General features: G+C 38.7%; 1 protein-coding gene across 2 annotated transcripts in view; it reads right to left on the bottom strand.

Moving 5' to 3' along the window:
* MSH2 (mutS homolog 2) overlaps window positions 1-24,199 on the bottom strand; it is a 54,177-nt gene that overhangs the window by 14,402 nt on the left and 15,576 nt on the right. For both annotated transcript variants that reach the window (XM_061990180.1, XM_061990182.1), the window contains exons 7-9: window positions 14,284-14,483; window positions 9,267-9,376; window positions 3,339-3,462 (exon numbers count right to left, since the gene is read on the bottom strand). In XM_061990180.1, coding sequence (XP_061846164.1) covers window positions 3,339-3,462; window positions 9,267-9,376; window positions 14,284-14,483 — 434 coding nt within the window. The remainder of the gene's footprint in view (window positions 1-3,338; window positions 3,463-9,266; window positions 9,377-14,283; window positions 14,484-24,199) is intronic.

The raw sequence follows: 24,199 nt of genomic DNA, 5'->3' as shown, positions 1-24,199 counted from the left end.
CTGGCACAGGCTGCCCAGGGAGGGTGTGGAGTCTCCTTCTCTGGAGGTTTTCAAAGCTTGCCTGGACACATTCCTGTGTGACCTGATCTAGGTGGACCTGCTTTAGCAGAAAGGTTGGACTAGATGATTTCTAAAGGTCCCTTCCAACGCCCACCATTCTGTGATACACAATCTTGTCTTTTCTTCTTTTCATCCAGGTCTTATTTATGTTTAAAAATCATCTAAAAATATACAAGCTCTTAAAGATGTGGCCTAAAATAACTACTGTGTCGACAGTTCTCCTTGTCACCTTTGCAAGAAAAGGATTTTCTGTTTTAAATTGCTCTTTGAATGATCTAGATGAGGGGACTGAGTGCTGATTTAAGTGTTCATTAAGTTTGCTGATGACATCAAGCTGAGTGAGAATGTAGATCTGCTTGTGGGTAGGAAGGCGTTTCAGAGGGATCTGGACAGACTGGAGCGATGGGCCGAGGCCCATGAGGTTCAGCAAGGCCAAGTGCCAGATCCTGCACTTGAGTGACAACCCCATGCAATGCTACAGGCTCGGATTAGAGTGGCTGCAAAACTGTGCAGTGGACAAGGACCTGGACGTGTTGGTCAACAGCTGGCTGAACACGAACCAGCAGTGTGCCTAGGTGGCCAAGAAGGTCAACGGCATCCTGGCCTGTGTCAGAAATAGCGTGACCAGCAGGATCAGGGAAGTGATTGTCCCCCTGTACTTGATGCTGGTGAGGCCACACCCTGAATACTGTGTTCAGTTCTGCACCCTCACTACAAGAAAGACATGGAGGTGCTGGAGCATTTCCAGAGATGGGCAATGAAACTGGTGAAGAGTCTGGAGAACAGGTCTTATGAGGAATGGCTGAGGGAGATGGAGAAGAGGAGGCTGAGAGGAGATATGATTACTCTCTTAACAACTACCTGAAAGGATGTTGTAGTGAGGTAGGGGTAGGTCTCTTTTCCTACATAACAAATGACGGGACAGGAGGGAACGGCCTCAAGTTGCACCAGAGGAGGTTTAGGTTAGCCATTATGAACAATTTCTTCACTAAAAGGGATATCAAGCACTGGAATGGGCTGCCCAGGGAAGTAGTGGAGTTACAAGTCTTATAAGGAGCGGCTGTGAGAACTAGGGATGTTTCGCCTGGAGAAGATGCTGCGAGGAGACGTGATTACTCTCTATAGCTACCTAAAAGGAGGCTGTAGTGAGGTGGGGGATGTCTTCCCCCAAGTAACGAGTGATAGGAAAAGAGGAAATGGGCTCAACTTGCATCACAAGAGGCCTAGATTGGAGATGAGGAATAATTTTTTTCACTGAGAGGGTTATTAAGCATTGGAACGGGCTGCCCAGCGAGATGGTGAAGTCACCATTCCTGGAGATAATTAAAAGATGCATAGATGAGGTGCTGAGGGACATGGCTTAGTGACGGGCTTGACAGTGTTAGGTTAGTGGCTCGACGTGATGATCTCACAAGTCTTTTCAAACTGAAATCATTCTGTGATTGAATGACTGATTCATCAGCTGCACAGATTTTTTTTTTTTTAATAGGATAATCAATTCTTCAAATGCATTCTTTGCTTACACATCACATACTGCAAAGAACTTCAAAAGAAAAGTAGCATGTCGTGAATGGTCGCTCAGGAGAATCCACGGGGTGTGGTGGTGGCTGGGGTGTTTCAGTGCATGTCCTCAAAGTATGTAAAACAGAACTAGGCTTAGACGAGAGCTACATGAGTTACAGTTCTAGAAAATGAATTCTGCAATATCTTGTAACATACAATTCCTGAAATATTCTAGAATGCTATCCTTCAAAAAGAAAAACTCCAAGTTACACACCAAAAATCACTCAGTTTTCAACAGATTTCACTGTGACAAATACTTTCATACTGTCATGGTTTGACATGACAGCCTTTTCTGGTATGGGGGAAGGGGCTGCAAAGATGGCTCCTGTAAGAAGTTGCTCACAACTCTCCCCAGCTCTGAGCCAGACCCACTTCTGGGGCTGAGCCAATTAGACGCCTCCACGATCACTTTTTAAGAAGAAGCCGGAAGGGGAGGTGTCTTCTTTCTTTCTTCTGCCCCTTCTTCTCTTCTTCTGGCTGGTGGTGGTGCAAGGAGTAGGAACGGTGAGAGAAACAACCATGCGGACTCCAAGGTCAGTGATGAAAGGGAGGAGATGTACTGTAGCAGAGACTCCCCTGCATTCTATGGAGAGAACTGGTGAAGCTGAGATTTATTTTCATTTCTTTAAAGACCCCGCATCAGCGGTACAGACTCATTTTGATAATGAGCCCGCATCAGGGGCAGAGACTCATTTTGCTAAAGCTGACCCCGGACCAGGGGCAGCAATTCACTTCATTAAAGGCCCCGAGCCAGGGACAGTGATTTTGGCCGGAGGAGGCCTTGTCCCAAAGGAGGGGCCCTTTATCACTATGGCCGGAGCAGGCCCTGTCCCGAGGAAGGGACCCAATATCCACAGCTGCAACTGTGGGGAGGAACCCACGACAAAGCAGCTCATTAAACTTAGGCCCAGAAGAGGCCTTGTCCCGAGAGAGGGACCTTGCAACTGCAGAAACTGCAACCGCGGTGAAGAATCCACGTCAGAGATATTCACCAAGGACTGTGTCCCGTGTGAGGGAACCTGTATCGGCAGAAGCCGCAGCTGCTGGGAACAACCCACACCAGAGAAGTTTGTTAAGGACTGTGTTCCGGGGGAGGAACCCCGTGTTGGAGCAGGGGAAGAATGCCAGGAGTCATCCTCATCTGAGAAGACAGAAGCGGCAAAGCCCATCTGTGAGAGACTGACCACATCCCCCACTCCCTACCCCCCTGAGCTGTTGCGGGGGGGGAGGAGGTAGAGATATCGGGAGCAGTGAGCTGGGCCCGGGAAGAAAGGAGGGATGGGGGAGGGAGATCTTAAAGTGCTGGTTGTAATTTTCTCATCATCCTACTCCCTTTTTGCTTTTATTCTGTTCTATTTCTTGTAGAATAAACTTTCCTACTTTCCTCTCTAAGTCGAGTACTGGAGTCTGTTTTGCCCAGAACCATAATTGGCAGCGAGCCCTCCCTGCCCTTGTCTCAATCCACAACAATCTTGCTTATCTTTTTACTCCCATTTTGCTGGGTCCTCCACCATCTTAACGAGGGTGGGGGTGAATGGGGGCATCGAGCGAGAAACTGTCGTGGTGCTGTTGTGCTAGCTGGGCCAAACCACGACACATACCAAACTAATAATAAAAAAATACAAACATCCCTTAACTCCTCTAAACTAGTTTTCATCAGTTGATCTCAGTATTTTACAAAGGAGGTAAGAATCAAAGACAGTTTTATCTCCTACCTAGCTCTTTGGCTGCACTTTTCAAAATGGACTGCATTTTTTCTTCCAGTTCATTCATTTTCTCTCTTAACTCTGTCAAGTTAGGATCAAAAGAAGCCTTGACAAGAAATTCATGATTCTCCACCTAGGAAAAAATAACAAAAAAAAATTTTCTGTGAACATAAGCAGTAAAAAAAACCCCAAACAAACCACCCAAACCCATCTCTTTGATCACAAACAGTGAAATTAATTTCACAGAATCATAGAATGGTAGGGGTGTTTTCCTTAATCATTTCCCTAATCATTTATTCTATTTTTTAGCATATAATTTTGAAATGCTATGCTGTTTGTAATAATTGGTTTCTGACTCAACTATGAAAGAAATACATCTCAAACACGTTTCTCAAGTGAAATGCTTTATACAAGCAAAATATAGAAATGTAACAAATACCTACATTTTGAAATGTCCTCTGCAGATTTATTTGCAAACAAATAACTGAGTAGTAGGCAGGAAAAAAAAGGAGTAAAAAAAAATTGTTATGTATATAGAAGCTGTACACTAGTCTGGACTTCTGCAGCTAAGGCAGAGTGTAAAAGGATGGGGTGTTTCAAAATAATAAGTCTTTGGAAACAGAAATTTCTGAAATGGAAATTCCTGCTCAAAATATACTCAAGAACTTATGGAAGAAGTCTCTGTGTTATCAAAAATCCTATTTAATTTCTGACCACTTGTTTTGAGTTGAAAAGCATACACATTTCTTTCCAAGCTACATTTTCAGAGGCACAGATTAAGTTATTTTTCATTTTCACTCTCCCCACCTCTTCCCCATGCTTCCATGGACAGATGCATTTTTCTGATGACCTTACAAGGTTCAAATTTACTTTGCAAGCACAACTTGTGTAACTATTACATAAAAGAAAGTACATTTTTAATACAAAAACTTTTACAATCAACAAAATATTAGCACTGCAGCCCAACATGGAGAGAAAGTACTGGATTTCATATTAGTGATAAATTTCATCTAAGCAAGTTTAAAAAACAAAACAACACAACACTTCCATAATCATCCTCTAGCTCCAACAAGTTGCATTCAAAGCAGTTGCAGATACTTTGCAAATACACCGAAACGAAGTAGTGGTTTATATACAATTTCACTTTCACCCACAAGTATACGTAAGAGAAGGAAAGAGGAGAGTAAAGAGAGGTTCACAGTGCCTTTACTCCTTCCTTGACAATAAAAGTATCACTCTAGAGAGCACAAAGCAACAGGAACTATAACTGCAAGAACGACAGCATATATCATGCTCTACTAAGCACAAGCAGCACTTTAAATTTGCAGTGCATCAAAACTATTGTAAAAGCATTAGACTGCAGACTCGGGTTTTGCAGCAGCTTGGAACAAAGACCTAGGAATGCAATCTCAAGAAGGAAGTCATGGGACTTCAGACATTTTAAATTTGGAATGGGGGGGACAAGTAAATTAACACATGAAGAAAATGCACAGAATACTATATATTCAAAGGATTGCTACTTTATTCTGAGGATGATCTTCCAACAGATAATTTTATGTTCCATAGAGGTTGCATCATGGAAAACTGAACCACCGGTGACTGTTTTCTCAGTGCAATTACCAGTACTAAAAGGCGTTCCACTCAGCCTGATATTTTGCTGCCTGATGTGTGTAAATACACTGCAGTGGCAAAGTTCTCCATCTGCTTAACCAGAGATGTGGACTCCACAAAATAATGGATTACAAGATTTTAGAGGACCATCTTTAAACTTGGAGGCATTAAGAAAGGGGTATGAACAAATTCCTTTCCTGTTACATCACTGTTGACAGGCCTACTCCTCCTATTCTCTTAAAAATTCTGCAAAAAGAGTAATGAACATTAATGACGGAGCATATAACAGAAAAGATTATTCCTGTCTTTAAAGGGCAGATACTGAATCTGAAACTGAAATGACTGGGCTGTAAATGCCACACATGCCAGTCCGTGTCATGACTGACTTCATGAGACAACTAAGGTTGACAGTCAAGGGAAAAGTTAGTTACAGATCTTCAAGAATTATTTGAAGTCTGGAATAAATCATAGAAATATGGGGAAGGGAAAGGAAGGTAACATTCCCAAGGACCTATAAAGTACCAGCAGCCACAGTAGGTATCCAGTTTAGCTGTCAGTGCAGTCTTCTCCCAGGCTGCCATGCCAGAGAGGCTGGTCAGAACCAAAGCCCAGGCCTCCTCACTGCAGATAACTTTCATTTCACCCCAAATAAAGATCCATATGTGGCTAAAGCTTATAATGTGCAAGAAAACAATGTTACTGCCTCACTCACTGCTCAGTTCACCTGTCACAGGGATGGAGTTGGTTTTCATGTGCTTGTTGCTAACTCTATTACAGCTCGAACAGATCCGTGGTGACAAAAACCTGAGAGGCTGCTAGTGTGCAAGAAACAAATTTTAAACTGATGTGAAGTTTTGGGACAGGTGCAGTTCACAGCAGATCCAGCCCCAGGTTAAGTGCCTGGTGGCTTTTCCAGGTGTAGATATCAGCTCTTTAGGACACCTAGCAGCTTATATCCCATTACCTCATCCTGAAAATCTGAATTTGAAAATACGTAAGAAGCAGGTTTGAAGATAGTATCTAATATATTGTATCACCCATCCCCACTATTATAGGGCAGCTCCTTCCTCATTCAGGCCTTGAAGTAACCCTCAGCAGGTGACAAACAGAACTGTTCCACCTGATCACACTCTCAGGTGGAGACACTTTCGCTGAGTCTCTTTAAGTGTTTCAGGTGGAGACAGTTTAACTCTAAATAAAAGCCTAGTGTATTCAAGTGAATAGAAAGCATTTAAAAATTAAATTAAAAGTTCATCTAAACTGCCATGGAAGTAAACATCATAGGTTACTAAAAATATTTTTAAATAATAGTGTTATTAATCAATATACAAAAACATCAGGCACTCACAACAATATTACCCTCTGAAGTTCTTCTCAAGCTGTGCAGCTTCTACAGCATTACCTCAGCTAGAATTAGGTAAGTAATTTAAAGAAAACTTTTGCTTTTCTATTCTACAGTACTCTGTGTGAATATGGTCTACAATCTGGCAGAACAAACATTAACAAGAATGCAATATTTGAGTTCTTGCTGCTTTGTACCTAATGAATCTACCATCAGTAAGGCTGTACTTCACCAGAAAAATGGAAGGAAATAGCAGTGTACCCAACTCACTCCCCTCTCATTGATTTTGGGTTTAAATACTCAACATCACTGTGACATTTCACCAATACACTGATCGCTGAAATGCACTGAAGTCTAAATTAGAACTCAGTACTGCATTAAATACAAAGTTTTCTTCAGAGATTAAGGAATGCAACAGACGTGCAACAGATTGGTCTGAACACTCTTGCTACCGCCTTCACTCTATATATAACCTTTTACTGGCAAGAGTCATGCAAAGGGTTATAATGAAAGCAAATCTCTTAACACAATATGAACAAGGATCAGCTAGACATTTTCTTTTGTTCTACTAACTGAATACACTGAATTTTTTTAAGTGTTAGTTTTTGCCCAAAGCTACTCTGAAATGAGTGTTCAAAGTTATAAAATATTTAATGTGCTAAGTAGCAGACTAACATCCCAGCACTGACAACTCTTTCATACCTGTCTATGTTTACTGCAATAAGACCAAAGCAAGTCACATTTCCAAAGGGTGCTCAACTGAATGAGGTGATAGCAAATAATTTGCAGGCTCTAGGACTATGTTGAGCTAGCTAGCTAATCTGAAAAACAAATCATAGAATCATAGAATGGTAGGGGTTAGAAGTGACCTGCTAAAGCAGTTCCACCTAGATCATGTCACACAGGAACATGTCCAGGCAGCTCTTTAAGACCTCCAGAGAGGAGATTCCATACCCTCCCTGGGCAGACTGTGCCAGGGCTCCCTCACCTGAACAGTAAAATAGTTTTCTCTTATGTCTAAATGGAACTTTTTGTGTTCCAGCTTCATTCCATTACCTCTTGTCCTGACACTAGATACAACAGAAAAAAGGGATGCCTCATCCTCCTGACATCCACCATTTATATACTTGTAAATATTAATGAGATATCCCCTCAGTCTCCTCTTCTCTAGACTAAACAGCTCCAGTTCCCACAGCCTTTCCTCCTAAGGAAGAAGAGGTTGGGGAAGATGATTTTTTGAAGGCCCCTTATGATTCTGTGAAAGATAGGAATGGAAATGACAGTTTCTCAACTTTTATTACAGCTAGGTAAACAAATAACCACATCCCACACTTTCTGAACTTGAATGGTTTTTATATTAGAATAGATTATTGGCATAATTTAGTTGCTATGACAACATGTCCTTCAATCACACTTAGAACAGAGATGGGTATTTTGCTTAAACTCCCTGAAAATATATGAGGAATTTCAATTCAAAGTCCAAGTTTTAACATTCATACAGGTTTATTCTGGTAAAACCAGTGTTGGCTTATCTATTGTCATTTTCCAGCATCTTGAAGAGGAAAAAAATTCAACACCCTGGACTCTATGGGACTTGATAAAAAGTAACAGTTACTCTGTTTAGAAGGACAACAAAACATTTTTAAAGCAGAAACTGAAAAGACATTTGAAGAGCTGGACTTGAAGGGTGAAGGCCTAGAACAGCTGTTAGTTTTAAAGAAAACAGAGTCCCAGAGCATACAAACTGCACCAACAGATGGTCTGTAACTAGTATAAAGTTATAAATTTCTTCATTAGCATATATCATAAATTACAGCAACATGTCAATCAAACAGTCCTTCCTTAAACAGTGTAACGCAGTTGAATAATGCAAACACAATATAAAGAGAAAACCTGGTGCTTCTGCTCTTGGAGAAAAATACGCACGTTTGAAATTTTAAAGCCGTTGCAGTTTTCAAAAGTTCAACACCTTGCCCTTACTACTACGCCTGGCACATGGTTTGCTAGGTCTCCTATTTCTACAGTCAGCTGAGACTGACATAACAACCCAAAAAGGCTCACAACTTTCCCAAAATGACCGAAACATCTTACTGAGAAAGGAACATTAAACAAATTTTTAACCAAGCATTCACATTTCAACATGCGTCTCACGAATACCCTAACAAATATGGGAAAAAATATGCACTAAACCCCTTGGCATTGTTTCACTCAGCTAAGCAACAGTTCTTGGTTTTGGCTGTGTCTTAAGTGTTCACAGCTGAACAATAACAAATCATTCATTTATATTCATCCCTTCTTCTTTGCACTACAGATTTAAGAAATAGGAATGTTCCTTCCACCTTTCTTTGGCTTATTTTTCCTCTGAACAAAATGACAGTTTTCTGTTGCAAGCATAATCCTATCATCAGGAATACTGTACAAGCAAGTATAGATGCAAAGCTAAGATAGTTGTAATAGCTTTCTCATCTGTGAAAAACGTATTTACACTCTAAAATAAAGTCATTCTTTATACCTTGGTCATCTATTTTTCAGAGAGGCAAACTGTTATGAAGACTTAATTCCACCAAAGAGAACTAAGTCTAATGAACCTCGCTGACTCAGAGAAATATGTAATAAAGATATTCTGGCTACATTCTAGATTTGAGACACACCATAGTAACTTCGAAAATACAAAGCAGAAAAATGATGAAATATCTTTTTTACTTTTAACACTGATTAAGTTTTTAAAAATACAGTTTCATGTCCATGGCCTCCATGTACCTAAAGCATTTTTCGTTGGATGGATAATTTCAGACAGTGGGTGAACAGCCTCTTGATACTCAACTGCTATACTAATAACAGTCTTCATACATTCCACAGCTAAACTACCATTAACTACTTCATACAGATGATCGATTAAATTTAGTGAGTGTAGATCAGATTGCAAAGTTCAATGAGAAACTTTAATTTATAAGTAAACCCCCCTCCCATACACCAGCCCATACCTTTTCCATGTCTAATGTTGTTTCTATCATCTCCAGAAACTTTGAGAAGTCAGAGTAGATATCACTAAGAGGTGTTATAAATACTGCCAACAACAACATCTGGTGAGCTCCTGTTAAGAACAAACAAGAAAAATATCATTTACAAAACCTCATAACTACCAGAATTCGCTTATCCAAGATAAACAACACACTATATAGCTAGGTAATTTTTTTAAGATTGATTATGACTATTTCACTGATGTCCACATATCTTCTTCTAAAACTGGCATTTTCCAATTTATATTCTGATTAAGATTGTACCTATTCTGTCATCTTTGTTCATATCTGGTGGTATGAACTCCCTTCTACTATGAGTACAGCTACAAACAACAATTTAAAAGTAAACCTGCTGTCTATTTCTTATTCTTGCACACAAAAAACTAAAATGGCTTTAGTAAAAAAAAAAGTATTTCACAGCAATCCAATTTTAAAGATGCGAATGGAAATTCTCATCATCCACTCTCACAGAGTTTTAAATTTTTCTTAATTAAAAATCACCAAAAATTGGTAATATTTGATAATTATAATATGGGCATAAATAGAAATTGAGGTGTAGGGTTTTTTGTGGTTGTTTTCCTTAAAAAAGGACCATCTACTCTATCCAGATCTTATAGTCACTGATCTTTCCACTAAACAGGAAGCCATCAAAATTAAATTAGTATTTTCCAATGTATTTGGTTAGCACAGATACTCTGTAGGACCAAGTATAACTGCATAGCACGCGTTCTAGTTGGAGGTCCATAGTACACAAAATGCAGATTACAGTTAACTCTGAATGCACAGATATTGCCAATTTTGTGAAAGTAGTGTTTTCTCCAGGCCTACAAACAAGCATCTATCTAGCAGCCAGCTGTGAAAATGCTGTTGGTAAATGAATGTTTACATCTTTGCAGCCACTTCAAGTTATGATTTAATCACAGAAAGATTAGCATTATTGACTACATGATTTACACAAAATGCCTCAAAAAGAATCCAATACTATGAGCAGAATTACAATATTTTCCTCTGATGTTTACAGACACAGCTTTGCACATTACAGAATCAAACTCTTGCTGTTCCAGAGCATCCCAATTTTTTACCAGACTAGGCAAAAAGGTCTTACTCTTTCTTAAGAAAAACTTCCATACAAATTTCTTAAAAGCACAGAGTGAAGACAGGGAATATCACTTCTCTCTCAATACTGTAACTCAAGTAGAAAGAAAAAGATTGGTTTCCTTTTCCTCCTGTGCCTTTTTGCTTCCCCACTCCCCTATGCTTTTAAAGGTAAAGCTCTTAGCCAATTAGTATCTATTAATAGAGAACAAAATTACAAGTTGTTGAGAAATTATTGAACTTGTAAAAATGGTGTCTTCTGATGATTAAAACCCTTCAAAACTAAGAGAGATCTGAAATAAGATACGGCTTGTTTTTTATTTGAAACATCTTGCTTTGTCACATTTTTCTTTTTCTCCCCATTCCTGTACAAAAACACACCTAAACCAACCTAGGAAATAAAAGGAGGCAGTAAAGAAGGAAGAAATTGCAGAGCAGAAGTTTCACGTCCATTCTTCAGAACAGACTTAGCAGATACCAGTGCGCCAGTTGACAGAGAGCATGACACACACAATGAAATGATCTTCAGTATTCTTGAATTACTGAAAAATTATTGTGCTTGAACTTAAAGCAGTCACTACAATTGATTTTATTGAAAGGAGCAGGCAGAAAAGTTTCAAGATCTAATTTCATTATTTAAGTCTGAAGAGTTTGAGATGTCACATTCAAATTTTAGAAAATATTAATTTATTAAGTAAATAAAATGCTAATATATTTACATATATTTATGGTTCAAACTGATATATTGCAAAATTTATTTACAATGTAAATCTTACTTCATCTTCAGTACTCAATACTTTCACAAAGTAAAACAGCAGTTAGTGAATATTGAGGATTTAGAAAAGTTGTATGTGTATGTTTTTCTTAAAAGTGTAACCCCTGGCATTAAGATATTATAAGCAAAAAATGCCACATAAAAATCCTAAATGAAAACCCAATTTGTCTTACACCTGCACTCAGAAATTCATATAAAAGATACATGGTAAAAAAAAAACAAAAAAAACCCAAAAAAACCAACCACACTTTTGCACCTCTGCAACATTTTTACCATGTAAGCTAATCACTAAAAGAACAGATCTGTGAACCATCAAAAGCAGAGATACGTATTGATCACAAAGCCTATCTTCTCCCAGATACAGTTTTTTAATTTAAACCAATTTACTTTCTGAAGCACATGTATTTATTACATCCATTAAAGATTTTACTATTAATACCATTTAAAATGTTGCGTAGAAATTAAAATAAAGCATTAATCTTCAAACTTGACGCATTTATATAGTTAGCTTGGCAGCAAACAAAAGTATGAAAACTGACACTATCCTATGAAAGGAAAACAGAAAAATCTAGACAACTAAATGCACTTAAATCAGCAATTTTGATGGTACAAAAGGTCTTAGAAAAAATGAGGAAAGAACAAAGATCAAAATAAAACAGGCTTACTAGAGGCAGATCATACTTGCAGAGTGTGTCTGAGATAACTAAGACAAAGGGAAATCTGTAGACCTAACCTGAGCTCTTCTATAGCTTTCAACATGGTGTCACATGGGATTGTAAGATGAAAGATGTATGGTTAAAACAATGATCAGAATGCAGACAAAAAGGAATCAGAATCATAGAATGGTAGGGGCTGGAAGGGACCTTTAGAGCTCATCTAGTCCAACCCCCCCTGCAGAAGCAAGTTCACCTAGATCAAGTTGCATAGGAACATGTCCAGGTGGGTCTTGAAGACCTCCAAGGAAAAAAAGGACATCACCAACTTACAAAAAATGAATGATCTGGAAGGACATCAGCAACACAGTTTCTCCAGGACTGAGACACGCATTCATCTTTTTAAGATGTGTGAAGTAATAATATTAATGCACAAAAGAAAGCTGCTTGCACAATTCACTAATATATACAACATGGAAGATATCAGTAGATGAAATTGGAACAAAATAAATCAGGGACATAACTAACTGACCTTGAAAACTGGGCTAATAGAAATGAAGTAAAATTTAATGGTAAGATGATGCACCAATAGATAAATTTCCACTATAAGTATGGGATTAATCAGCTGGATCTGACAAAGCATGGCAAACAGCCAAGTTCAATCATAATGTGTTTATAACACACATCCAACAGACATGAGAAGAACACTACTAGAACATGCAACAAGAGGTATTTCTGAAAGTAGCAAGGGAGGATTCAAGCCACTGAATACAATATGGTAAAAAGACACTGGGAATCCAGCATATAATTCCTGTTCCTTGCATATTTATAGGCTTAAAGTATAAGTCTGAGATATAAAGGAAGATCTTTCAGCTGCTTCTTCAAGACAGACATCTTCTAAGTACCTAGGTTTTATGCCCCAGCAATTTGAATAATGAACAACAGCTCCCTTTTGCCAGCAACAGCAAAATGTTTTGATGACTCAGAGTTCTTTCCCATCTTATGCAGGTTTCTTATGTCTAAAAAATAAAAAGTCATCTTCACTCATTACTCTGCTCCTCAGCTTTCATCACTCACAAAAACAAGCATATCAACAAAGCAATGCATCATACTGCAGGAAAGGCAATCACTGCTGATCACTTTATAGTGTAGTTGCTCTATCTCTCCAAAGTCATTCACAAGAAAAGAAAGTTCTGAAACTGGGAGATACTCAAAATTGACAAAAATATTTCTCACTCTCCACCTCTTGAGTTAAAAGATTTTGTACAGTCTTAAACAGGAAAATTATCAAATCATCAAATCCAGTCTGAATCAGTCACATCCATTCAAAATTACCAGGTCATTCTTGCACTTTAAACTAGGACATAAAAAGAAAAATAAAAATAACACACTTCACCTATTTTAAATTTATCCTGGATATGCTGCTGACGAATGCCCTGCTAAGGCCAACTGATTCATGTGTAAAACAGCATGAACCTTTTGCAGTCTATTAATTTTTCCATATGGTGAGCTTAGCAGTTTGCCTTACGCAGCTTGCTTCTCAAAACTTTTACAAACAGAATTGTTTTCCTATGTCAGTGTTATGACAGAGAAATTCTGTTGATCCAGATTACAACTAGTAAAAAAAGAAGTAAAGGCAAGAAGTGAACATTTTGAACTAATACCTCAGTTTAAGATGGAAACCCCAGAGCACTGTGCCAACGCAAAAACAAGCAGAATCTGACTTGAAGAGCCAAAAGGACATGACTGAGGTATCTCTTTAAGGCTTTGACACTTGCTTTACGAAAATTAATGGGCTTCTACAAAATATACTGACAGGCTAGGGCTGCTATTGCTGTACTGAATCACATCCTGTTATGTTGACAATGTCTTGTTCTGCATTTTCTTGGTAATACATAGAAAATAAGAAATAGTAACCTTTGTATTTTCTAGATTTGCTTGTCATAGCATTGAGTTTCCTACTAATGAAGTTCAGAAGGAACCCTGTCATATTACTCTTCACAAACACAGGAGCACTACCATTAAAAAAAAAAAAAAGAAGCCATTCATAATACTTACACTGGGGGTTTTTTGTGTTTAATTACAACCCAAAGGTCAAAGTATTTTCAAAAATAACATAATAATATTGTATGGATGGTATTTTCTTTGTAAGACCATAATGTGAACTCAAATGGTCAAGAATTCTTAGAAACAAGTCAAACGAGACCATCATCCAACAGTTCAAATATTTCAGCCACACACTAACTGGAATGCTTTCATGTAAAGATTTGGCTATGTTAATTTTTAAGTATCTGGTAGGCATTTCAGAATTTCAGCTCATTTCAAATTCAAATGTCTTTAAACTTTATTCCTGCAACAAAACTAGACAGAAAAAAAGTAATCTTTGGAAGTCTACATACTATTTCTTCGCATCATCACTGTATTATAAAACTCTGAAAACAGACAGGGGTAGCATTACCTTCATATTTTTCTAGTGCTTGTACAACATTAGGCAGTTGATTAATAGCCTGATACATGCGGTAGCAGTCCTGTAAGTTTGCTGCTTGTCTCTGAAATTTCTTTGCCAGCCGGTTAAGATCTGGAAAGCGACGTAAGAGATCCTCTTGAAGACATTGACGTAGTTCTGGATCCATCACAAAAGCTTCAACCAAATTCAACCTATCATGAAGTTCATAAGAATGATTAGCATGGCATAGTATATAATTATTTTATATCACTAATTAGAACAAAAACATTTACCTAGTAGTTTCTATCTACTCTTTCTCTACAGCTGGATCCATTGGCCAACTTTCCTGATAAAAGAATAAACAAAACTAGGACTTCATTGCCCATCTCTGGAAACCCTCCAGCACTTCCATGTCTTTCTTGTAGTTAGGGGCCCAGAACTGAACACAGTATTCAAGGTGCGGCCTAACCAGCATCAAGTACAAGGGGACAATCACTTCCCCGATCCTGCTGGTCACACTATTTCTGACACAGGCCAGGATGCCAGTGGTCTTCTTGGCCACCTGGGCCCACTGCTGGCTCATGTTTAGTCAGCTGTTGACCAACATCCCCAGGTCCTTTCCACTGGACAGCTTTCCAGCCACCTTAACCCAAGTCTGTAGCATTGCATGGGGTTGTTGTGGCCCAAGCATAGGATCTGGTACTTGGCCTTGTTAAACCTCATACAATTGGGCTTGGCCTATCACTCCAGATCCCTCTGTCCAGATCCCTCTGTAGAGCCTTCCTACTCTCAAGCAGATAAATATACTTGCCCAATTTGGTATTATCTGCAAACCAGATGGTGCACTCAAAAAACTTTTTTTCTCATTTTGAAAATAGTAATCTCTAAATTACACTGTGCAGTGTTCTGCAAAGAGCACTAGACATTGCAAATAACACACAGAGGTTAATGCAGTACACCTCCTCAGCTAATTAGTAGACAGTCACTCAAGAAAGAAAGGTGAGAGACCTTTGGACAGGTAGCAGTACATTTCTGTATACAAAAAAAATTTCAAAAGGACTGTCCTTCTGTTGCAGAAAGTGTTCTGCTCATGCCACTCTAGTGAACCTTCAGTATTATACTGAACAAAACCAATTAAAAAGACAAGAAAAGTATCCTACCTCTACATTTATCCATCCAACTATTGCCTATACGTAAGTTAAAAGATTTATATTTCCAATCCATAACAGTGTTTTATTTCCAAAAAATATGGGGAATATCAAAAAGATACTTTGAAGTTTCAGCACATTTCAGACCTTGTGAGAAGTAGACAGGAATATACTTAAGATACTGTCCTGGTTTTGGCTGCAATAGAGATAATTTTCTTCCTAGTAGTTGGTGTCATGCTGTTTTGGATTTAGCATGAGAATAATGCTGACAACACACTGATGGTTTGGTTGTTGCTAAGTAGCACTTACCCTAAATTAAAGATTTTTTTATTTTCCCATGTTCTATCAGCAAGGAAGTGCACAAGAAGCTAGGAGGATGCACAGTCAGGACAGTTGACGAGAACCAATAGACCCAAGAACTCCAAGGGACTGTTCTATACTATAGAGCATCATGCCCAGTATATAAACTGGGGGAAGCTGCGCAAGAGCAGCTGATCACTGCTCAGTCAGACTCACCAGGTGGTAAATAACTGCATTGTGCACGTGTCTGTCTTGGGTTTTATTTCACTCTGTTATTTTCCTTTTCATTACAATTATTATTATATGTTTAATTATTACTGTTATTATTTTATTTATTGCACTGTTCTTATCTCAAGCTAAGAGTTTTAGTTTTTTTCCAGTTCTCCTCCCTATCCCACTAGGTGCAGGTGGTGAGTGAGCAGCTGAGGGGTGTTTAGTTGCTGGTTGGAGTCAAGCAATCACAGCATCTTAAAGGTTGGAAGGGAACCTCAAGAAATCATCTAGTCCAACTCCCCTGTCAGAGAAGGTCACCTACAGTAGGTCACATGGGAATTCATCCAGGTGGGTTTTGAATGTCCCCAGAGAAGGAGACTCCACAACCCATCCGGGCAGCCCATTCCAGTGCTCCATCACCCTCACTGTGAAGTTTTTCCTTATGTTTCTTTGGAATGTCTTATGTTCCAGCTTATACCCATTGCCCCTTGTACTATCATTGGACATGATTGAGAACAGCCTGGCTCCATCCTCCTGACACATGTGCTTGACGTATTTGTAAACATTAATGAGGTCACCTCTCAGTCTCCAAGCTAAAGAGCCCCAGCTCCCTCAGCCTTTCATCTTAAGGGAGATATTCCATCATCTTTGTGGCCCTGCACCGATCTCTGTCCAGCAGCTCCACGTTAGATCCTAATCTTGCCCTCTGATAGTTTAAGTCAGGGAATTTATTTTCTCTTCAAGAGGTCCTTACACAATCAATAATCATGGCACATAGATACATACACATGGGATCACTTCTTGAAACTTACTAAATTTGAAAAAGACCAGCAGCTACAGTTTCTATGATGCCACCATACCTAAGATTTAAAACCCAACCTCAAGAGACTTGCCTTCAACCTGACACACAGATATCCAATACCCTTTCCGAACCCATGTAAAGGTCCATAATACACAGGTAGATTACATTCATTCTTTTTATATACATAGCTTTATACTTATTAAAATCCAAACCATCGCTGTTCTGTCCAATCAGTCAGCTTGGTTTGGTTTTCCTTAAAAGTTTGGTCTTTATTTCTATCATCTATAAAAGTGTCGGTATTGTACTAGTCACAGCTTCTATCCTGATCATTAGAGCATATCTCAAAGTAGAGCTCTAGACTGTTGAGCTTACCTTTACCACAGTTAAAACTTACTTTTTTCTTGTACCTTTTACACAAACAAACCCTTCACTTTGATCCCACAACTTCGAGCTTGTTCAACAGCCTCTTGGATAAGAGCTTGTCAAAGGCATTTTGAAAGCTTTAATTTATTCTTTTTTTTTCTCCTCTCCGCAACAATGATAAGTTCAAAGAGTTCTCAGATCACTATGATACACTTTTCATGTGCCAAAGCCATGCTAATTAGACTAACATCTCATAACCTTCCTAATATTGCTCCCTTCCTATATTGGCAATCCACAAATCGGAGTCTGACAGGTTTGTTCATGCCACATTTTGCATAACAATTTCTTGTATGGTAAAAATACATACAAGGCTGCTGAACAGAAAGGGCTGAATTAAGATAACGCAACTAATAAGCCATGTCTAATGCTCATAGGTAATAATAAAACCACGTGACAGGTCATTTTTTAACATAAAGCTCGACCAGGGAAATAAAAAAGGAAATACAAAAACAGATTTTTAAAAAATCCAAGAAAGCATAATCAAATAACAGTTGTCAACACGGGATATCTTGATTCTGCCACATAGACGAAAAGGAAAATAAAATAAGGCAAAATTTTCCACCATAGAGCAAAGCCAGTCCAGTCAAGACATCAGAAACACTGATGAACGTAAATGAAATATTTGTTTCAAGATGGTCATAAGAATTTGCAAATCAAACCACAAAATCAGACCAATTAATTTCAGCTAATATAACTGAAAACCAACACAAGTACTTTTCCTGAACTTGGAAATGATAGCGCCCTTTTTATTTCTCCTGCTATTCCAAACCATGACTATTTATCAGCTTTGAATTCTGTGCAATATCAAGTAACATCAGTCTTAGTGTGCTCTTCCAGAGAAAAAAAAAAAAAACCAACACCTATCTCCCAAGTTTCTGTTGGATATTCTGGAATCCAACTGAAAGTGTTTCATCCCTTTGCATTTTTTATTGTTGGTAAGAGGCATCTCTCAGACCTACCATTAACAACAAAAGGCTAAACACTCCACATCAAAACAAGATAAACAAGAATTTTCAATCTAATAAATGGCACCCACTTTCCCAAGGCTCCTCTCAATGCTCCTGTCCCACCGAGGTTTACATCTCATTTCACATCAGAAAAGATTGCTTCTTCCTCTGCTACATCTGTGCAGCACTTCTCACAATTTTAAGGTTGCTGCACTCAATACTGCCACAATACAGAGGTTGTCAGGAGAGTTTAATCATACTTCCAGGCTTTTACAGAGCTAGATGCAGAAGTTTAAGTTAATGCAAAAACATTAATCAAGTCTGATTTGTACACAGATTTCTTAAAAGGATGAAAATAATTGCTTGTAGAAATAATAACTAAACTAACAGATTAAAAGACCAGAGTTAGAATGACTAGAGTATTTTTAATGCCTGAGTAGGATCAGTCAGCACAAAAAAAAAAAAACAACCCTAACAAACAGTGAGCTGTACAACAAGCTAAGTTATAAAGCACTAAGGTTTTAATCCTCTGCTTGGCCGACATCCTGCCAAAGCCTGGGCAGTTCTGTACTTTTCTGTGCATGCAGGTAGGCACATACTTCCTCCAAGCACCTCTGCTCAGAAAAAGGACTCTCTTTTTTTATCATACTTGGATCCATACATAATCAGTAATATATATTAAATATTAGTAAAGATTTATTTAATTACTACTACAAAGTAGTAACCTTAAAATCCCAATTCTGGTAGACATTTTCATCGTGAAAAACTACTAATTAGAAGTTCCACATGACTCAAAAAAACCTGCTAATACTGATATCAAATTAAGAATGCACTCTTTTATAGGAGAAGCCGACTTCCTTTTAAGATCTTAAAGGTTGGAACTCCCCTGGTTACACAAAAGACAAGTCTTCTGAACAGCGTACATTTGAATTCTCTGCCTGATAAAGATTTTCTAATATTGCAGAATAAGATCAACTTTTCTGTCCAACTATTCAACTTGATTAGAGAGAATTTTTTCAGAAAAATGCCACTTACAAAAGCAGCATATTAAGGACTGCTTTAAGATATGCTAAGACTTCCATTTCACTGTAAAAAATTCAGAATATGCACAGCTGAATTTCATATTTCCCTTATACAAAGTGGAAGATACCTGATGTGCCATTACTTTGGTCCCCTTCGGGTTTCTTTCAGACTCAAATCCCTTCTTAATTCAGTGTGGCCAAAGTAAGCCCTCCCTGGACACACTTGATCCAGACATATAAAACTGACAAAATCTTCTAATCCTATAGAAATTACCAGAATAACTGAATAGACTTCAGCCTCAGGTGCTGCCCCTTCAACAGGAAAGCAGGGCAAAGCTAAGCCATTATCTTACCTGTTCTAATTGGGTTTTCTTTTCCCAAACAAAGCACTTGGGATTTTAACATGCTGGAGAAGTTCACACCAGAGCAAGTTGCTACGGTTGATTAACAGCAGCATTTGTGTTTTCCAGACAGAAATAAGCAAAAACACTGTCCTAAGCTCCCTTTATAACTTCTCCCTAGTGACCCAGTTATTCCCTAGACACACATTATCTCTCTCACAAAATTCAGCCAAAGTCCAGTTGTCATCTCCTCAGTATCCACCTTAAATTTGCAAAGCTCTTTTCATGACAAAGAACCCCAGTATGCTTTACAGCCTTTGAAGTATTAAGAGTCACCTAAGATGCACACACAGGAGACTGTGTATCTGAAGCCTGATATTGAGAATAACTTTACTCCAGTATAAATGTTAGCAGCATAAAAATCACACTGACCATCCCAGGTAACTTTGCCCAATATAATCAGAGTTGCTACATGCATTTATAAAAATAATATTCAAAATTTCTCAAACAAGCACAAAGAAATAACAATGCAAAAGATCTGAACAACCCACGCATGCTTTAAGTGCTTAGTTATGCACAAAAAACTTTGTTATGAAATTGGAGCAATCTTTGTAAATGACTGGAAACAAAACCATCAAAACCTGAGGGATAAGGAACCAGTAGCTTTAGAGAGACTAATACCATCAAAAATTATTTTATTTTACTCATACATCATATCACTGATCTCAATCCTCCACTCAATATACCAGACACTGTGCAGACAGAACTTGTTCTGATTTCTGGCAGTGAGTCTCCAGCTGGTGGCAACATTTACCCAAGCTGCAGGAGCAGCCTTGCAAGGGACTCGCCATAAGCACCACTTCTTTCACTTGAAGACATAAGATTTAAATCACAGAATCTCAAGGGTTGGAAGGGACCTCGAAAGATCATCTAGTCCAACTCCCTTGCCAGAGGAGGGCCATCTAGAGTAGGGCACACATGAACTTGTCCTGGTTTTTGTGTCATCAATAACATGGAACGTGCTCTTTGGATGAGCTGTATACATAGCTGTAACTATATCTTACACATGAGAGAGAACATCCCAAGCAAGGGGTCAAAATCTTTCTGTTATTTTAATGAAATTGGTACTATTTATCCCTATAATACCACCAGGTTCCAAAATCTTATGTCTGAGCAACTCGGCTGAGCAAGCTCTCTTTCAGCTCTCCTGAACAGGCATACATGCACAAGGGCTTGTAGTTCAGAAGCAGATAACGTAGCCAATTCCAACAGGGCTGTGAGACATTTGAGCCCAGGTAAACAAAGCTTCTTCCTACTCCGTCTGCCAAAAAGGCAGCCTGCGTCTTCACATATACCTTCACATGTCAAACAGCTCGAGTTCTGCTGCTTCCCACCTGCTCTTGCACAAACTCTGCGGCCTGTCATTATTTCTTCTTAGCATGCTCGCACAAAGTCAGTTTTGTTTCCTCAGTTAAAAACACACACGTATACAACAGTGTACATACATCCTCAATTCAGAATTACGGATGTATGTACACTGTTGCTATCATCCCAGTAAGACTATAATCCTCCTTGTACATTGATCTTCTTCCTAGCTTCTTAAAAGATTTTCTGGCGATTTACAGTTCTACACCGAAACAGTTACAAAACTTCTCATATGCAGAAACAAAAATGTCATGGAGACCACACATGACCTGTCTCAGCAGTATTGCTTGAAAACCATCCTGCACTTTGCACTAGCAAGCCACATAGCATGGAAGAGGAGAAACTGGTGGTCTGGTAAAAGCAGCTGCAGACATCTCAAGTGATTCTTCTAGTTGCAGCCCCCTCCTTAAACATATATCCTCAATCTGCTGTGGTTGTGTAAGCTTTCCAGCAGTGATGTTCCCCTGAACTACCTTGCCCTGGAGTGGCTCTACCAGTTGTGGACAAGTCCAGTTGTATCTTGATGTTGGCTTAAGCTGGCTAGGAAATGAGACCCTCAAGTCATAGTACCAGCACTGTCATCAGAAAAAGTGTGAGGTACTGTTGCTACCAGCTGCTCTTCTCCATTCTCCAGCCTGCCATACTTTCTACCTCAAGTCAGAAGTGAACTAAATGAAGGGAGCATCAGATACTTGCCTGGAGATCTCATGATGTATTTAGTATTAGAAATTGGCCTTCATTCCAATATAACAGGGCAGGTCTTTGGATTAAACTTGTTACTACCGTCTTCTAATCTCAAAGGTGTAACTTGAAGCAACCATGAAAACACTGGCTATATTTTGTAGCACCATTGAACTAGTCCATTCCAAGGGACCCTTCAAGGTCTGAAGGGCAGCTTTAGACCCTGGGAGAGCCACAAAAAAAGAAAAAAGTAAAAAAAAACCTAATCACACTGCACCCACTTCCAGAGCACTGGGTACACAAACTGTGCTGCTTAGCAGCCAGACAGAAGTATTCCACATCAGGCTTAAAAGATTAAACAAGGTAAGAAAAAGCCACATCCAAACATCAGTCTCCTGCCTTTTCTAATTTTCCTCATTAGTCCCCAAATCACTCTACTGTGAAAACAATACTGGATATTTGTAACCTCAGAATGGAGCACTTGCAGATAAATTAAATTCAATAAATATATTCTTTGAGAGTTCACTCCTCTACAACAGTTAAATTTATATAAATAAAATTAATATGTATCAGGGAAGCAACAGACACTTTACCACCCCACATGAATTCCCATATATACCACTGGAGTATTATGTCAAAGCCTAGAGACAGGAAATTAAAGCCCTTAGGATTGTATCAGGTGTACTAGGCACAAAGGAACTCTTTTCTTACACAATCAAGCAAAGCTTTGTATGTATTGACCGTGAGACTGCAAGCTAATGAGCTCAGAGTAAGAAACCAAAACAGGATTATCAGAAAAAGCACTGTTAACTCCAATATTATGGGTTTTTTTCTCCCCAAAGATACTTATTGTAGTCTTTTGTAATCTGAAATACATTACCAATAATTCATTATTTTTGCACAACCATTTAAGCACTTTCTTAACCCCAGCAGATTAGGCAAGGTAATGAAGAAAACATGTCTTCAGCAGAAAAATAAAATCTTGGGTCTTATCATTGCCAGAAAGGTACCACTTGATGCAATTAAGCTCTTGCGCCTCAAGCAGACTGCTGCAACAGCAATATTTTTAGACCCCGAGGGAATGGAGTGCTTGGCATCATTCTGAAGCATATGCAAATAAAGCAGCAGCACACAAGCAGAGCTCTGCCTCGCCTCCTCTAACCAGAAAGCATGTCAAAGTGAAGAACTGCAGGGCTCTGAGGCATGCACACAAATTCCCTACAACAAAAAGTAAGAGAAACATAGAGGAAACATTTTTTCTTCATTTATAAGGCATGGCTGGCAGCAGTCCTGCTGATACCACCACAAACTTATCTCTTTGAATTGCCAAAAGCTGCAAGCTCCAAGCTACATTTCAGAGCAACAACGACCGGGACCCTTAGGGATGTTTCTACAGGCCGACAGTGACCAGAGCCTGTCAAGGGTCACACTGTTCCGCTCCAGATAGGAAAGAAGACCACTTATTCCCTGCAGCATGGACCCATATAGTCCCACTAGCCTCTCATCAGCTGCTGCTGATAGTTCAACTCTGTGCTTGGGACTACTTCATGCTCCCCTATCAGACAAGCCCTGCTCTATGGGACTTGAGTCCTGAAAACTATTAAAATGTTTAATGCAAAAAGTATCATTGCTATCTGTATTCTAAAAAAAGTTTCACATACCTGTGAATCCAACCTATACCTACCTGACCACCCCAGTCACAGTTAAAACCAAAACGAAATATCTTTTATTTCCCGGTACACAGTCTGGATATATTACCTAGAGTAACAGCTATCCAAGTTATAGAAAAGGAAAATTAGCCTTCACTTATGTTTGTTAAAAGTTATATTTCCCAAAGTTTATTTTTTAATTATTACTGAGAATTGCCTTCAGACTAGAGTTTTATGTAACAGCACTATTTAGACTTGATTCACCACTCCTCCTCATTCTCAGTTAATAAACAACAAAATTATTACCCTTAACCAAAGAGGAACTGGGATAAAAAGCAGAAATTCTCACCTTATAGCAACCTGTTACTTCACAGAATGCTAAATGCTGTTCTCAACTTTTAAACATGCATGCTTACACAAGAAAAAATAAACAGAAGATCCATCAGCAAAGCTGTGTTTTGAACATAAGACATTTTACACAGCAAATCCTCTCCCACCTCAAAAATCTAGCACAATCTTGCAGGACTAAACTGTCTCTTAACCTCAAGGAACTGTACAGAGAACAGCGATAAGAAGATATTTCATAAAACAAGATTATCTAAGTATCTCCCAAACACTTCTTAAGTCATTTTCATGCATACATTGTTTTTTGTAAAATATCCACGGCCTGTCTTCTGTAGGAGCTAAGTGTATTCAAGCAGCATCAAGCATAGTAAATTAGTCAGAAAGACAGCAGGTGTATTGAGCAATGGCAGTGAACAGCTCCACTCCACAGTATCACTTTTCCAATTCAAGGATAGGCAAATATCCAATTTATCCTCCTGTAGCAAGTTTGATAATCTAACTCACAATATAAATTAGTGTAAGCTATGAAAGAGTCAAGATACCAAGAGAAAGCAAACACAAGACAGATCATTAAATCTCGAGAACGGGCTTTCGGTATTGCTTGTTCTGCGTTTGAGAAGTTAATCTTCTCA

The sequence above is a fragment of the Colius striatus genome, chromosome 2 (genome assembly GCF_028858725.1).
Source record: "Colius striatus isolate bColStr4 chromosome 2, bColStr4.1.hap1, whole genome shotgun sequence".
Classification (NCBI taxonomy): Eukaryota; Metazoa; Chordata; class Aves; order Coliiformes; family Coliidae; genus Colius; species Colius striatus.
The sequence above is the reverse complement of the archived record's forward strand: the minus strand, read 5'-3'. Positions and strand labels throughout refer to the sequence as shown.